General features: G+C 33.9%; 1 protein-coding gene across 2 annotated transcripts in view; it reads right to left on the reverse strand.

Annotated features, from left to right (window-relative positions):
- NCAM2 (neural cell adhesion molecule 2) overlaps positions 1–17876 on the reverse strand; it is a 513860-nt gene that overhangs the window by 128434 nt on the left and 367550 nt on the right. For both annotated transcript variants that reach the window (XM_004770518.2, XM_045088182.1), the window contains exon 9: positions 12121–12271. In XM_004770518.2, the coding sequence (XP_004770575.1) occupies positions 12121–12271 (151 nt within the window). The remainder of the gene's footprint in view (positions 1–12120; positions 12272–17876) is intronic.

A 17876-nucleotide genomic window follows, 5' to 3' on the forward strand; every position in this document is an offset into this window, starting at 1 on the left:
ATAATATTGGGAAAATCATGTTCTTGCTAGTGTTCCATTGAGATTAAAGGACAGAATTCAGAGGATGTAAGGATTTATGGCCACAGAATTCTGGCTGGCTGGATTCAAGTTGTTGGACTGGCCTTTTCCAAGACTCAGTATCATAACTTTTGGTGGCCATGGTATTTGTGGATGAAGGCGTAAAGTAGCAAATCCATTAAGGTAAGTCTACTGGCACCTTTCCTAGGGAAAGGAGGAAAGTGGAGAAGCACTGTTATGAACTGAATGTCTGTGCCTCATCTCCACCAAATTCACATGGAGCAACCCTGCTCCCCAACATAACAGCACTGGGAGGCATGAGGAGCTGATAAGGTCATAAGGGTGGAGCCCTCATGAAGGGGATCAGTGCCCTGCAGGAGTCAGGAGAGAACATTGTTCCTGAGCTCTGCTCTCTATCCTATGGGAACAGAAATAGAAGCCGTAGTCTGCACCAGAACCCCACCATGCTGGTTCCCTAATCAGGGACTTACAGCCTCCAGAGCCATGCAAAATAAACTCCTGTTGTTATAAACCACCCAATCTGTGGCATTTGTTCTAGCAGCCTAAAGGGACTAAGACAGGCTGTACGCAGTTGGCCACGGGGTCTTAGCATATCTTTCAGGATCTTCAAGACATAAAACTTAGTGAAGTCAGTCAAGTCTTAGTATGATGGGATCTTGGTGGGAAGCTTCACTCTGTGACATTCTGCACTTGTTTTATCTTTCAGGTGATCTCCATCAAAACCGGAAAACTCCCTGCTGGGCACTGAATGTTTGTGTACCCTCCCCACCCCACCCCAAATTCCTAGGTTGAAGGCCTAATCTTTAAGCTGATGGGATTTGGAAGTGGGGATCTTTGGAGGTAATTAGTTGTAGAAGTCAGGAGAGTAGAATCCCATCACAGGATTAATGCCCTTAAGGAAAGAGGAAGTGTCTCCGTGTAGTTGCATCCAGGAGAGGCCCTGTAAGGACAGAGCCAGAAGCAGGCTCTCACCGATAACCTGCCCACACTGGCACCCTGATCTTGGACGTCCAGACTGCCAAACGGTGAGAAATAAATGGTTGCATTTAAGCCATTCAATCTACGATATTTTGTTATCACAGCTCAAATTAAGACGCTCACTTGCTAGGAAGAACTGGGATTTCTGGGGCAAGGTCTTCAGCCCAGAGGAAGGATAGAAAGCTGTGACAACCTGGAGGCAGAGCTCACTATTTCTGGGCAGTTAAGCAGATGCCAAGAGGCAGTGATAAATCCAGTAGTTATACAATACAACTATTTTTATTTCTTTCATATTTGTTTGTTCATTTCTCAGGTTTATCTTCTCAAGAGTTGGGTATTTCCTAAAATTCCTTAACAACTTTCATCATCTTAATCTCTGAAGTACATATGAACAAAATGATTTGATTTGAATCGAATGGTATCTATGAGAGATAGACTCAGAGTAACTGATGGTATCTTTACCTGAGGAGCATGGTATTTTGAATTTTCCCAGGGGACACATGTAAAGCTTGGGTTAAAAAAATACACCTGAGCAGTAAAAGATTTTTCACCTTTTTCTTTTCATATGCCATTCTTATCTTCTTCAGATAGAGATAGCTTTATATTTCTCTAAGAGACTGTCCTTGAAATTTTCATACTGGATATAAAGCCTAAACAGTTGTTAGCATTAGAACCAACTTATTTCTACAAATGAACCCTCTTCTTTAAAGTCTGAACAGCTTAAATGTATTACGGTGAGTATAAAAGTTGGGATCGTAAGACAAGATTTCAATCACAGATACAAATGTGTGTCTGCCACGACCAGGAAATTTTTCTAATTTCAAAGTATTTACTAAGATGTATTTTTTAAAATATTAAAATCCTTTCACATCTTATCTACCTTATCTTGGACATGCATCAGCTCACACTGCTAGAATCACTGTTATCTGGAGACTGTAAAATGTGAAGAAGGTATTATGGGATAAAGCAAATTCAATTCTAGGAAAGGCATGTAAATATGGAAGTAATGTGCATCTGTTATAAGATTAATTAATATTGCCACATCTTTAAAAGGTTTCTGATATTCCTAATGCTTTTACACCACAGGAGAAAATGCACATAAATATTGCTATTATGTCTAACAAGAAACAAAAGCAGGTGCAGAAAGCTGGATGAGAAAAAAAAGTAAATGAAAAATTCAATATTTCTTAACATGCATTGTTATCATGTAACTGTTAAATTAAATTTATCACATAAAATAATTAAGTTTAATTAACAGGTAATATGCAATAAGTAGACTGTCACAATACTAATTTTAATCAAATGTACATGTAATCGGTGCTTAGTGCATTAAACCACATATATGCCTGTTACCTCCTTTGTTTTACAAATTGGAACTTTAGTTCAACCTATGTTTAATAGAAAGGTAATGCCTTTGAAATGTTGAAAATGAACTGGCAGGAAGCCAAGAAATCTGTTTCAGATGAAACATAAAAGAGGTTTTGAATTAAAAAAGAAAAGGGGGCTGAATCTAAAGACCTTAACTTTAGTGCTATTATAGTAAATATGGTTGGTGTCAATTATAAATGGCTTGATTCTTTTTCACTCTTTTTTAGAAATCAGAGACTGTAGCTGCTTGAATAAGGCAGGGAAGACTGTTTTGGTCAGTGTTTTATGTGTGATTTTATAGTTTTCACAGTTCCCTATACTGTCCTTGATTTAAAGACGCAGAATAAAAATATTTTTACCATTTCTAACTTGTAAATATTTATTTACAAAATAACTTCTCATAGCATTGCATGTCAAGTTCTAAGAGTTGCAGTGGTATAATAAATTAGCTGCTAAATAAAACATCTTATCTTATAACAACACAGGCTTCAATTACCAAGGAATAAGCTTATTAGATAGCGTCAATACTTATTACTGGTGTAATATCCAATCAAAATGTCCACTAATCTTTATATGAAGGAATATAAGAGTTACTTCAGTGGTGGTATCGTAAGTCTAAAAAATGTTCCAAATTTCATAATAAAATTACACTAATTTACAAGGAAAATAATTGAAAGAGAAGAGCAGGCTGACTAAATTTTAAATGAAGACCATGGTTACATATTCCAAATGATCATTTAATAATCCCCCAAATAATCCTAACTGTAGACAGATGATACCGATATGCCATTTCCTCTATTTCTATCACAAGAATAAAATTTGAACTTCAGCAATTAATGAAATTAAGATTAATAATTATGTTAATTTTTATTTAAAATTCATCTCTCACCAGCATATTTACATAACTTTGCATAAATGAATTTTTCACCATCTTTTTCATCAACTTTAAGCATTTTTATGATTCAGTTTTGATAAATTATATTATCCAAGAGGTAATAATCTTATATAATTGTAAGAGGTTATAGCATAGAGAAGAGGTCAGGCACATGGATGGGAAAATTTTAGCATACTAAAGCTAATATTTATTCTTAAATGTAGTATAAGTTTGGAAAAGTGGGCTAGGATCCCAACATATTTTGTATTGTCCTAGAAATCCTGAGTAATTTTAATTGTGAAAAATAAAGAATGTTCATTAAAGTATATGAAGAAATAGTATAAAAATTTGGATTAATCAAAAAGGAAGGTACACTTCTAGAGACAAATAATTGTAATGACTATTTAAATGATATTCATCATGAGGAGAAAACCAGAAGCAACATCTTGTATATAGCATCCCTGTGTAGGTTAGAACCACAGGAGAAGCTCCTTTCAGTTGGAAATTTTTAAAAAAAGAAGAAGGAAAAATGTCAATGGAATGCTCAATTAAGTATGTTTATTCATCTTAAAATATAAGACATTTTCTTCTGTTTTACTTAAAATTTAGCCTTTATCAGTAGAATTATCTTTCTATAGCTGAAGGATACTATTAAAAACTTTGAGCATCTATTCTAAACCTCAACTAAAGTTACACTGTCTCTTAATTTAAATCTGAAGTGATTTACACATGGAGAACTTAATACACTTTTTAGGATAATTAAGGTTTGTGTAGAAATAAATGAAATTGACTGCAGAGAATATCAATATACTGAAAAAGGAAAGAGAAACTCAACTCCTTTTAGGACTTTGCATTTTAAATAATCTTTGATTGAAGTAATGCTTTGTTTGCAAATATATGATTTATAAAAAATAAAAGCCAAAAATGAAATTTGAAAAAAAAGTAGAAGGAAGAAATATACTAAAAACTCAAAAAAAAACCCTGAAATTAAAACATTCGTATCTTGGTTCCAGAAATGAGGGAAAATAATATTTTTATGATTTAAGGTCGTATGAAGAATATATAGAAATTTCTGCTTCCATAATGGCAATGTAAACTTGTGATTGCCCATCTCCCCTACTGGTAATGATTAAAAGCTCCAGAGATGACTCAAACTAAACAAAAAATACAAAAACAATAGCAAAGTCACTACCTAAGGCTTCTATAGACAAAATCAATGAGATTGTGGAAGATAATTAAAGTTGCTTTCCCACTTCTTTTTCTCTCTTATGACTTTGTATAGAGGGCAGGCCATAGCTGAGGTGCCTCACAGTGATACTGGAGTAAAAATCTGTCCAGAAGTGCAGAGTTCCTTGGGAGAAGCAAATACAAGATGAGTAGGAAGGGGACAATCCCAAATAGGGATCATAAAAGGAGATGCCATAATTCTTCATATAAGTCATAAAAATCAGCCTAAGTCCTGAGCTTTGAATGCATGGGACAGGCACAAACTCATATAGCAAAGACTTTAAGAAGTTATTTGAGATTTGAGTCACTGCTTATAGTAGGCAACACAGAATTTAGGGGGGAATATCTGCTTAATACATTTTTTTCCAGATGTTTGTCAAAAGTCTTAGAGTCTGCATGACATAATATTTACAGTACCCAGGATTCAAACCAACATTTCTTGATATTCAATGAACCAGAAGAACATGACCAATTCTTCTTTTTTTTTTTAATTAACATATAATGCATTACTTGTTTCAGGGGTACAGGTCTGTGATTCATCAGTCTTACACAATTCACAGCACACACCATAACATATACCCTCCCCAATGTCTATCACCCAACCACCCCATCCCACCCCCCCAAAAGATAATCAACACATGCATTCCAAGATGACTCAGATGTTGAGTCTATCAGATTTTAGATTTATAGATTTTCGAGTGGCTATTCTAACTATGCTCCATGAAATAAAGAGGAGAATATGTAAAATGAGTAAGAATTTTAAAAAGTCAGCAGAGAAACAAAATATGAAACAAAACAACATTAGAAATTCAGGAAAAAAAATACTGTCTTAAAGAACTCACTGATTAGGGCTTAGGAGCAAAAAGGAGATGATGGAATAAAAGTTCTGTTAATTTGAATTTAGAACTGCAGAAGTTATATAATCTAAAGAATGGTGAATAGTTAAACTATATAAAACTGAACAGTATCTCGGAGATTATTTTTAGGTTATTTTAAAAGGTCTAACATGCCTAAGTTAAGCCCAAGAGATGAGAAAGAGATTAGGAAAGAACTGATAAGAATAAATAATGTCTAAAAATGCTCCACTATAGACAAATATAAATTTACAGATTCAAGAAGCTCAGTACACCCCAAACAGGATAATTCAAACCCAACCCAATCAAAACAATGAATAATACAGATAAAGTAACCTGAAAGCATCTAGTGAGTAATGACATGTGGCATACGAGGAATTCACAATTCAAATCATCATGAATTTCTCATCAGAAACCAAGGAGGTTAGATGACAGTGGAACAAAGTCTTTGAAAAAATGGCAAACCATAATTCCTTCCAGGTGGAAAAAGGAAAAAAAAAAAATCCTTCAGGAATGAAGGATGAGGAGAATATTTCCAGATTTGGGCGAGGGCGGGGGGTGGGGGAGGAATCTATCCCAAATACATACGGTCAAAATTAATGGAGAAGAAATTTCTTCAGGCTGAAGGAGTAAAATATGTTAAAAAAAAAAAAAGGGTCTTTAGAGATGAAGAAAGAGTGAAATAAGTGGTAGATGGATAAGTAAATTAAAATATTTTCTTTTTTTTAAGATTTTATTTATTTATTTGACAGATAGAGATCAGAAACAGGCAGAGAGGCAGGCAGAGAGAGACAGAGAGAGAGGAGGAAGCAGGTTCACTGCTGAGCAAAGAACCCAATGTGGTGCTCAATCCCAGGACTCTGGGATCATGACCTGAGGCGAAGGCAGAGGCTTTATTTAACCCACTGAGCCGCCCAAGGGCCCCTAAAATATTTTGTCTTCAATTCCTAAAAATCTGTATGACTGTTCAGTACAAAATTTATCATAAATTATCGGGAGATTTCAGTGAATGTAGATGTAATACCTCTGAAATCAATAGGAACAAAAAAATTCCTAGAGAATCACTTAAGAAAAATAATACCAAAAGTATATTGCCAACATAGAAATTAAAATAAATCAATAATATCTCATATAACTCAAAATAATGCAGAAAAAACAAATAGAATATGAAAAAACAGAGGGAAAACACAGAAAACAAAATTTTATACCTGAATGAAATCATATCAAATACAGCATTCAGTTTAATAGTCTAGCCTATGAACTATGGACAAAATATAGTCCAAGGACCTCGTATATGCAGTTAAGAATGGTTTTTACATTTTTAATTGTTGTAAGAGAGAAATGCACAAGTTTTTAAGATAGTTTCTAGGTGACAGAGACCATATAAGGAAAATTTAAAATATTTATTACTTGGCCCATTTCCTGCTGATTCCTACTTCAAACATTAATGTTAAGTTATAGATTGACAGAATTAATAAAAAAGCAATACTCTGTCATATGCTGCCTAAAAAGAGACAATTTAATTTCACATAAAAGTGCAACTAGGTGGAAAGTAAATAATTGAAAAAAGGGTGTATAAACAGTAAGCATACGGAAGTATGAGTAGTTATCTGAATATTAGATAAATATATTTAAAGCAAATGATTACTGGAGAAAATGAAAGAAATGATTCATGAGGAAGATGTGTGAGAGAGAGGGCAATGACCTACCCCTGAGCCCCCCCCCCCCCGAAGATATTCACATCATAACCTCTGGAACCTGTAAATATGTTATGTTATTCTACAGCAAAGAGAACTTTGCTGCTGTGATAAAGTTAAAGATGTTGAGTTGAGAAGAATATCCTGAACTATGCAATGTGGGTCTCCTGTAATGAAAAGTCAGAGACAGAGAAGATGTGAGAAAAGCAGAATTAGAGTGGGGTGATGTGAGAGAGACTCCATCTGCCTTTGCTGGCTTTAAAGATGGAAGCCGACCAAAAGCCAAAAAATGTGGGCAGATTCTAGAAGCTGAAAGGGACAGAAAACAATCTCCACAAAAGAACACAAAGGAACACAGCCCTACCAACATTTCATTCCAGTGAAAATCCTTTTGAACCGCTGACCTCCAGAACTAAAAGAGAACATAGTTGTGTTGTTTCTAGCAATTAAGTTTGTTGTCACTGGTTTTAGCAGGGAAAAAAAACAATACAATTTAACAAGCTATACATGGGCATGGCCTCACTGAGCCTAAAGATACCTGACGCAAAAATCAACAGGATTAAAGTGAGAGAGAAATGTTCGCAATCATGGAGGAGGGTTTTAACACCTCTCACAATGCTCTCACTCTGATAAAACAGCTATATAAAAAAAGTCAGTAAAAACAGAAGATTCAAACAACACTGTCACCTACCTCTATCTAATTGATATTTCTAGAACACAGCATTCTATAACTGCAGAATACACATGCTTCTTAAACACACTGTGTAGTCACTGAGATAGATCATCTGCGGTGACATATATCTCAATAAATAAAAAAGAATTAAAAAAATCACACAACAGAGTATTTTTAAACAGAACTAAATGATATTAGTAATGAATAACAGCAAAATATCTAGGAAAACATTAAATAGTTGGAGATTAAATCCTTACAAATAAATACAGACCAAAGAGGAAATCACGAGAAAAAATTAGAAAATATTTTCAACTATTTGAATGACAACAAAAATACAACATATCATAATTTGGGGGTTGTGCTGAAATATTCTTTAGCGGGAAGTTTAGAGTTTTATATGGTTATATTAGAAAATAAGATATATCTAAAGTAATAACCTAATATTTCACTTCAAGAATTTATAACCAAAGTTTAAAGCAAGTCCAAAATATATAGAATGGAAGTAATGAAAATAAAATGGAAACCAACAAATTAGAAAATAGATTTATATATAAAGAATGTAAATTAACAAAACCCAAAGCTAGTGTTTTGTAAATATCAACAGTATTGGCAAATCCTTGGTTAGAAAGAGGAAAGTCTTTTCAAAAATAGGGCTGAATTATTTTGATAGATGTATGAAAAAATATGTATTGACTCCATAAAAATGAATCCAAAACAGATCACAGATTTAATGCAAAATCTAAATCAACAAAACATTAAAAGAAAGCCTAGGGGGTGCTTGGGTGGTTCAGTTAGTTAAGCATCTGCCTTAGGCTCAGGTTATGATCCCTGGGGGTCCTGGGATCCAGTGTTGCATCCAGCTCCTTGCTTAGTAGGAAATCTGCTTCCCCTGTCCCTCAGTCCCTCCCACTGCCTGTGCTCTTTCTGTCCAACAAATTAAAAAAACAATCTTTTCAAAAAAATCTTTAAAAATAAAATAAAAAAGAATGTTTAGACGTAAATCTTTGTGGACTTTGCTTAGATGATGATTTCTTAAATGGAACAGGAACAGCATCACATATGAGTTCAATTTGATAAGCTGGACTTGAGCAAAATTTAAATCTTTTGCTCTTCCAAGAATCATGTTTATTTTAGAAAAAAAGAACTATGTCCACACAATGTTCAAAAATGTACACAAAAGTTTTTTGTAGTAGCCCTAAACTGAAAATAACCAAAGGCTCATCAACAGGTGAATAAACAAACTCTGTTTTGCCCATACAATGCAAAGACAAGAACACATTATAAATTTTTGATTCATATTCAACATATCAACGCATGCTGACTGAAAGTGCTTAGCAAAAAATTAAAATTAAAGTGATGTATGATTCCGTATATAAAGTTCTGGAAGGGCAACTAAATTATAGTGCCAGAAAGTAGACTAACATTTGCTTGGGAGGGAGAGTAAATGAATAAATACATTACAAAGGAGCTTTAGAAAATTGATGGGGGTGATGTAAATGTTTGTTTAGATGATGTAACAGATTTGCAGGCACACCCATATGTCAAAACTGATCACATTTTGCCCCTCATAAATTGGCATTGTACTGTGGTCCAACTATATTTCAGTAAAGTTGTCAACAGGGGATATTTATTGTTCTAATTATTTTTACTAAAGAAGAATGAAATTAAATATTTAATTTCTTAAAAAAAGGAAAAATTGATCATGTGCTCTGAAAACTATCAAAAAATAAAACAAAAATTATTCTTAAACAATGGTTTAATAGTTAAAAAAAACTATTTTATGATTTTTGAAATAGTTTTATCTAACCAGCTTCAATCAACAAGAAACAACAATCTCAAGGAATGTTCAAAGAATTCTCAAAACATTCTTTTACAAAGCAAGCGTCTACGGCCATACCACCCTGAACGCGCCCGATCTCGTCTTTTACAAAGCAAGGTTTTTAAAAATCCTTCCTAAATAAGAGATAACTATTTGCTCATGAGCTTTATTCTAAACATTTACTTCAGAAAATTAAACAGGCTGACCAATGTTTCAACCTTTAAAGCAAAGGAGGAATACCTCTGTGATCAAAAGCAACTTGCATCCTGTAGTATCAATCCTTGAAAAACAGAGTGCCCTAAGTACTTTTTTTTTGTATTAAAGTATTTATTTTATTAAAAGATCACAAGAACATGCACTTCTGTACTCATATATACAATCATGTGTTTACCCCATTATTTTCTATCTAGTTGAAAACTAATAACTACAAATCTCACATCATTTTATATCAGCATTTCACATTATCTTGATATTTTTCTCCATCCATCACTTCAAAATTTGAATTCAAGTTGAGGTTTGATTTAAATTTCTGTCAATCCCAGTGTTCTAATAAAGCATGAGCTCTGTTTTATTTATTTTGTGTCCACAGTCACTCAGTACTGATTCTAAATCTTAAACAGTTCAATGAAAACACCCTAAATTTGATCTAGTATGGTTTTTTAAAATTCTTTTCAATGAGGTTTTAAAACATAGACACAGAAATTATAGATCTTAATTTTTTATTTATTTCATAATTAAAACTTAGGTAGGCATGCTTGGAGGGCAATTCAGAAGTTCTAGGACACCTTTGAAGGATGTGGCTATGCATTTTTAAATGGTTAGGTATGATGAAACCCCAAGAATTTCTTCCTTCAACCCTCTTAATTTACATATATGGAAACTGAGGTCCCAGGGATGCAGGTCACACAACTAATTAGCATCCATCCTAGCACTGGTATAGCTACCCAATATTGCCTGTATGACCCTGTCAGCCTCATTGTGTTTTGGAAACATTGACAGTGCTCGTTTCTCCAGAGCTCCACTTTTCTGCATACTTACAGCAGTGATTTAGTAATAATTCTATGGTATGTCAAATAAGCTTTTAAATATTTACAAAATGCAAAGAAAAAAAAAACTAAGTTAAGTTTTATTAAGAGAATATGATTCCTACCACTATTTTAGCACAGTGAGAAGAGGCTGGGAGAAGTCTATGAACTTGCCCTCCAAACAGTTTGGACAGCTCTAATATAAATCACGTTTTTGCACCCTTAAATTTTTGCTAATGTAGATTCACATTAAAGAAAAAGAAAAAAAATAATAAAGTAAATTTTGGATTTAAATACATATTTTGAATTACAAAATCTAAACAAACGTGTTGAAAGTTTGAGAAATAGTTCTAATTTGTTGCAAGTGCTGATGACTTGAAAAAGAAATTTATATACCTTAATACATAGCTTATTAATATATATATATATGTATAAAATAATGAAAAAATAGCAGAAAACACTATTAGGAAAAAAGCTAAATTAGTTATTAGTATCACTTCTTTCTCTGTGTGTCCTGAATAACATGGCTTTTTCGTCTCTTTGATTTTTTTTAAGAAATACGATGGCAATTAAACAACTTTTTGGAGATTCTCTAGCTTTAGCAAATGAAACATGTACTTTGTGAAATAATTATTTAATATCCTTCATAATTTTTTGCAATTGTATAAGTGGCCTTTCCATGAATTTCTTAATAAGAACACTTATGAATACGTAAAATAATATGGATTATTTGTGTCTGTTCTTGAGGAAGTATTTGCTTTCTAGAGACATTCTCAAAAAGAAAACAATCTTATTTCACAGTTATCACCAACTTCTATCGATATTAATGTACTAGAAATTTTCCAATAGTAATGTTTTTTCGATCAGAGTATCTTATACACTCCCACTATGACAGTTATGTCCTCTTGAACATCAGAGAATCTCCAACATTAATGATTCTTGAATATTTATTGAAAATAATATTAAATTTCTTCCCTTTTATGAACATATATATGACATTATTCTAAAATCCCACTCAATGATATAAAGTGGATTGTGCGTTTAAATCAGCCCTCGTATTCTCCAAATCTCAGGTCATAATTCCCACTTACAGACAACAAGCATTATTCTGATAAAATATGAATGTTGATATGTTCAATCATTTTAAAAACACTACTTTATATCTTATGAGAATTAAAATAATTCAACAAAATAACTACTCAGGTGAAACACAGGACCGTTAATATTATAAGCAAACAGATAAAACTCTAAGGAGATACTAACCAATAACTGACAACTAAAGCAATTCAATTTACACTGTGTTTGGCTTAAACACCGCAAAAAAGAAAATCACAATTTTCTGAATGAGCAGTATCAAAACCATTAAATTTATAGCACTGTGAAATGTCCTATAACATCCACTAGATGTCTCTAATAACTGACTATGAATGGCCACGTTAGTTCTAGGGCTATCAGTCAAATACCGAATCCTGAACTACAGAGGTATTTGGAGGATCCTACTAAAATTCGTATTTTTCAAAGCAGACAAAGTTGTTTTAATAAACATACAAAAGGAAAATGACTTACATTCAATATCAAGGTACATGCTCTTTTGGTGACCTCCAATCCTACTCGCAGCTTCACAGTCATATCTCCCTGAATCTGACAACTTCACATCTTGAATATGCAGTGAGGAGCTTCCATGCTGCCCTTTGACTTCGATACGGCCGTCTGGGCTCTGTTTACATCGATTCAGGAAAAAGAAAGATTTTACGCTTGTTTTGTGTGAAAATGATGACCAAACATAGGGTGTTTATCACATATATGATAAATGAAAATAATGTCTTAGCTGCATTACTTTTTTTTTTTTTTTTGAAAGCAATGTTTCTGCATTTATGACTTACTGATTTAGGCTTTTCCGTTGTACCTGCCCACCTGCTTACAGGGACAGGAACATGTGTAAAATCTTCAACACGTGTTTTATCAACCCCTTTTATTTAGTGCACTCTGTGCTTTTTAAAAAGCTGGCATGTTCTTCTAGGAAGGGCTTTGTTGGCTTCCAATTATGCTTCTTGAAAACAGAACAGAACAATGCCTATTCAATTCTAGCTGAAACCCCCCAGTGAAATTGATATTCCTCCTTCAGGTTAGTTTCCTGTTTCACCGTGTAAAGACAATGTATCAAGATGTATGAAAATTATAGCCTTGAAGAAGAATTTATAGTTATTTTGGGATGAATGAAACAGCACTGCTCATAAGCCTATGTAGTACATTACTCATAACAGATAAATTATTAAAAACAGCACTATTGAAGTCCTTCTTAGAAAGTCAATGGAAACAATATGAAAAAGATTAATCACATGCTCCATGAATATTGATGCAAATCAAGGACTTGCTTTTAATCCAATAGCCCATAGATTACATTTCAAATAAGAATTCTTGTGTGCAACCTAATTGATATACCTACAATTGTTTTCTTAAATCACTTAAATACCATTATAGCACACATATTAAGACAGAGATAGTTTACTTACTGAATTTTATTTTGTACAATCAGGGAATAGAGTGAAATTTGCATTTTATAATTTACTTGTAACATGTACTTTGCTATTATTGAATTGATTGTTTTCAGTATTTGAGGTTTTTGTGCCTCAATAAAAACTGCATGGCACACATTGGTTTTGAAATATGTAAGTTTTTATGTAATAATATAATGGTTGTTTAAGTTTCTATATAACTGAAATTCAAATAAATTTCAATACATGTACTTTGTATTATTAAAACTTATTTTCTTTTATTTATATAACAGACTATTTTAAAGCTCTTTTTCAAACATGAATTTGATTGGAACACAATATGATCACTTTTTTTGCTTTCTAGTTTTACACAGGCATGCAGTTACTATACAACCAAACAAGTCACTCATAATTCATTTACTATCATTATCGTAAAAATGTTCTTCAAAAACAAAGAAACAAAAGCATGCTGGGAATGTATTATGCAACCCAGATCAGGTCAAAAATACGTTCCCCAATTCTCAAGTATTGCTAAAAAATAGTAAGGTGAAGCTTTCAAGCAGAAGGGATTCTCTGCTGCCAATATTTAAGATGTTCGTCTGCCAACCCAATTACTTACTTGAGAGGAAAGAAAAAAAAATGCAGAAACTCACAGAAGTTAAAATTAGAATGAGTAAACTCAAAAGCAGAATGGCCAATTTGTTATACAAAGTAACTAATTACTTTTTGATATAAATGGGTTAGTAGTTCCTTACCTTATCGCTCCTCTAACTATCATTGGACCCTCAGGAACTACCCTTCCTTCCTTAAGTGCAGACTTCCCTTGGCTTTCAGGACACCCATACTCTCCTATTTTTTTCTTCCACTGTCTATTTCCTGGCTACATTTTAGTCTGCGTTGCAGCTTCCTCTCTCCCTGGGGACCCCTGGTTTCTGTCATGGATGCAACCAATGCACTCTGCTTAAGACACCCTCAACCCCTCCCATACTAGCAGCTGCGATCTCTAGTCACTCCTCCTCCCGGCAGGATCCCTCTCTCCTTGGAGAGCTATGGAACCAGATATGGCTCTTTCAGGGCATGCCCATTTGATGTTTCTCAAACCAGCATGTGCAGATCCGAACATACCACTCCCACACCCAGCATCACCGGCTCTACTCCTGCGGTCTTCCCCTCTGTGAATGGTACAGATTCTTTCTCATGCCCCATGCTGGACTACATCTTCAGTTTGAATCAGTTTTTGAACATTTACCTGTTTATAATTTAAATGATGGTAAATGTCAGTTTACCATTGTGTTCAAAATGATCACCTTCAATGTCTAGCCACTGTGTTTCCAAGGACGTCTCTGCTCTCTGCTTCACCTATTTGCAGTCTTAGTCATGCTGCTGAGTTCGAGGAACACTAAGGGGCGTCTCTGGATTTCAGAAACAACAATCACTTTCAGGGTGAATGTGACCGAAAAAGATTCCCTGACTCTGCAAAAGCCATCAGCATGATGTGATTCCCTATGTTCCTCTAGCAAATTCTCATTGCAGATGCAGAAATTATTTCTTTGTGTAGCTAAGAATGTTTTTTTAAAAAAGCAAACTTTTAATTCTCACAAAAATTTCATGAAGATTTCATATCCCCCCTGCTCTATAATAATGAATAACATTCTATTGATTTCTGAATAACTTCCCTGCCTTTCTAAGACATCACTTTTCTGTCTGAGCACACTTCACAATTTGGATACCATTAATTTGACTTCCAATTAATCTGAATTACTGTCATTTCCATAAGTACCGTCCACAGCCCTGCCTCAACCTTTCCCCCTTTCCCCCTTCCATATATACATGGCAGGATTCTCTCATCATTCCCTTAATTTCTTGGGAAAATATCAAATTATGTTAAAAAATTGACTATTGTATATAATTATTAAATGTACTACTTTGAAGTCTGTACTTTTCCTAGGACACACTACTTTTTCTAATCTTATTAGAACTTCAGAATTCACCCTGTAGGGTGATATTATAGTTGGACAAATGTGAGAACATTTTTATTTTTATGGTACTTTATGTTAAAGTCACCTGGACTAGTACCAAGGACAGAAACATTATATTCTAATATCTTTAAAGCAAATTAAGTTATAGTGAAATTTAGATGTAGTAAAGAAAAAGTATACCTCCAGCTATTACTATGAGTTAAAAACTTACATTTAGTATCTTTATTAATGGGATAAAATACCATTTTAATAATACAAAACAAATTATTCATTTTTCTATTAGGAAAAATATTGTTCTTTCACAGAATTGAAAGGCAAATGTAGTCCTTTGAAAATAAACAGGTCCTCATGTTATTAACTATTATAAGTGATATGGTATTTGTCTTACAAAAATCTATTGGTGTCTATAAAATTAGTATGATACTAGTAAAGATGTTGGAATTGAAAAGTTATTTTCAATGTATCTGGAATTATTAACAGGAAGAGCAGAATTTCTTTGGGAAGGTGTGTGATTCCCTGGGAAATCATAAGTCATTTTCAGACTTGACATTGGCTCTATAATAATTATAACATTCATTTGTCTCAAATACTTACACTAGAAGACCAAAGTCATTCCCTCTCATATCTGACATTTCAAAGGACATCTTTCTCTTTGTGCTACAAAAAAGCATTACACATTTCTGAAAGAAAATTAATTTATATCTTGGCTTTGATTCACCACCTACTGAAGATTCATTTAAGACATCTGATATTTGATTGAAACAGGTTAATGGGCATATTAGCTGTCCATCTAGTATTTTCAGGTTCTATCAATGCATTAGGTAAGATGATTAGAAAGTAAAGTGCCTGACTATACATTATTACTCCAATCCTTTACAGAAAGGCACTTTTTGAAATTTGATTTAATGTTATATTTTTGCCTTTCCAGAAGGTCAGTTTAAGAACTGTTTATTTGAATGGTATTTCAATATTTTTATAAAATGGTTATTTATAGAGTTTATTGAAAAAAATGGTCATTTATAGAGTTTACTGTCCTTCCAAGAATCACTTGATGAAATACCTATATGATAACTACCTTCTGGAGTTTAGTTCCAACACAAATATTCCGCTGCCCCTTTTAATTGTGGGACATTTGAAATTATACAAGGTATCGTGTTTATAGGTTGTTTTTGTGACTTGACCTGACTAAACATTTACTGCCAAGTTTAGAACCCACTTGTAGGACACAACACATTTGAGGTGACAGTATTCCCCATCTTTCTTCAAACCGTTGTCATTGACCTCTTTGGTCTTTTGGGAGATTGGTGAATCCTGTCAATTAGTTGCTCAGCAATTTTTTTCTTGTGCAATTATTTTACAAGAAGCACACAGGCACTGGGGATACATGTTGAGCAAATCTGAACAATTTTTACCCTTTGGTAAATAAAAGTTCAGGAGATAATAATTTTTGAAAAATAATACAAATAAACTGAAAAGTACCATGTAGGAATACCAAAGTTTCATCTTCGGGGTGAGTCAGTGGAGGGGTGGGGTAGAGTTAGAAGAATGTTCCCTGATAAACTGAGGTATGTATTATGACCTGAAAATCGTGAAAGAGGAGCAGATTTGTTAGAGAATTCCAAGCCTATACCCCCAGAAGTCATATGAAGGAACTGAGAGAAACAGGCAGGCACAGAGAAGAAAGTCAGAGCACATGGGATCCCCTGATGTTGGATGGGCAAGCAGAGACAGCATGCCGAACCCTAGACGAATACAGACATACAGAAAACATGCACCCCTTGATTATACATTTTGGTTGCTTTTTTGTAATGATGTTATATCTCTACTGGCTGTAAATTAAATACAACTTCAAATACTTATCAGTAATGTCAAAGCATAACCACTAATTAAATAAACTTTCCAAAGGTTACTGGCATTAATTCACCCAAACTAACATCTCAAAATTGTGTTAACATTGTGTTAAGTTGAATAATTTCTGCAAAAAATTTCAAAAGAAAGATTCTCTTCCTTTCCTTATAAGATTTCTATCCTTACTCTTAGCATTAATTTCTCTGTGCTCTGAGCTTGCTCTCAACATCTTAATTTTCTTCCTATTTTGATTACCTAACCTGAACTTTTGTACAACTGCCTTCTTCCTAGCATTGCAAATTCATGTAAGGAAGAGTAACATGGACAATGTAACTTCTTCTTCTTCTTTTTTTTTTTAAAGATTTTATTTATTTATTTGACAGAAATCACAAGTAGGCAGAGAGGCAGGCAGAGAGAGAGGGGGAAGCAGGCTCCTGTGGAGCAGAGAGCCCGATGCGGGGTTCGATCCCAGGACCCTGGGAATCATGACCTAAGCCGAAGGCAGAGGTTTTAATCCACTGAGCCACCCAGGCACCCCTGGACAATGTAACTTCTTAAGTTACATAATTTTTCCCTACATTCTAGTGCCCTCTTCCTCTCTGTACATAGCGTCAATAATTTACTCAACAAGTAGGAACTGAATAAAACACTGATAGCAGGTAACAATGGTAGTTGGCGGTATTTTAAATGTTTTACATTTATTATTTCACTTAATCCCAGTTGATCCCAATAATACTACTATGAGATTTGGACTAATATTACTCACACTTTAAAGATGAGGAAATTGAGGAACAGAAACATTCAATATCCAGACTCCACACAGCTTACAAATGATAGCACTGGACGTCGAGGCTGTCTGGCCCTGGAGTTCATATTCAAAATTACTTTCCCTCTGTGACCCATCACCTGAGCCATAACTGCGTGGCTGATCTACATATCTAATCGAAGCTCTGTGATACACACTATGTTGGTTTCTGAGGACAGAACAATGGATCAGAAA

The sequence above is a fragment of the Mustela putorius genome, unplaced genomic scaffold (assembly GCF_011764305.1).
Source record: "Mustela putorius furo isolate JIRA1106 unplaced genomic scaffold, ASM1176430v1.1 tig00003834_pilon_pilon_pilon, whole genome shotgun sequence".
Taxonomy (NCBI): Eukaryota; Metazoa; Chordata; class Mammalia; order Carnivora; family Mustelidae; genus Mustela; species Mustela putorius.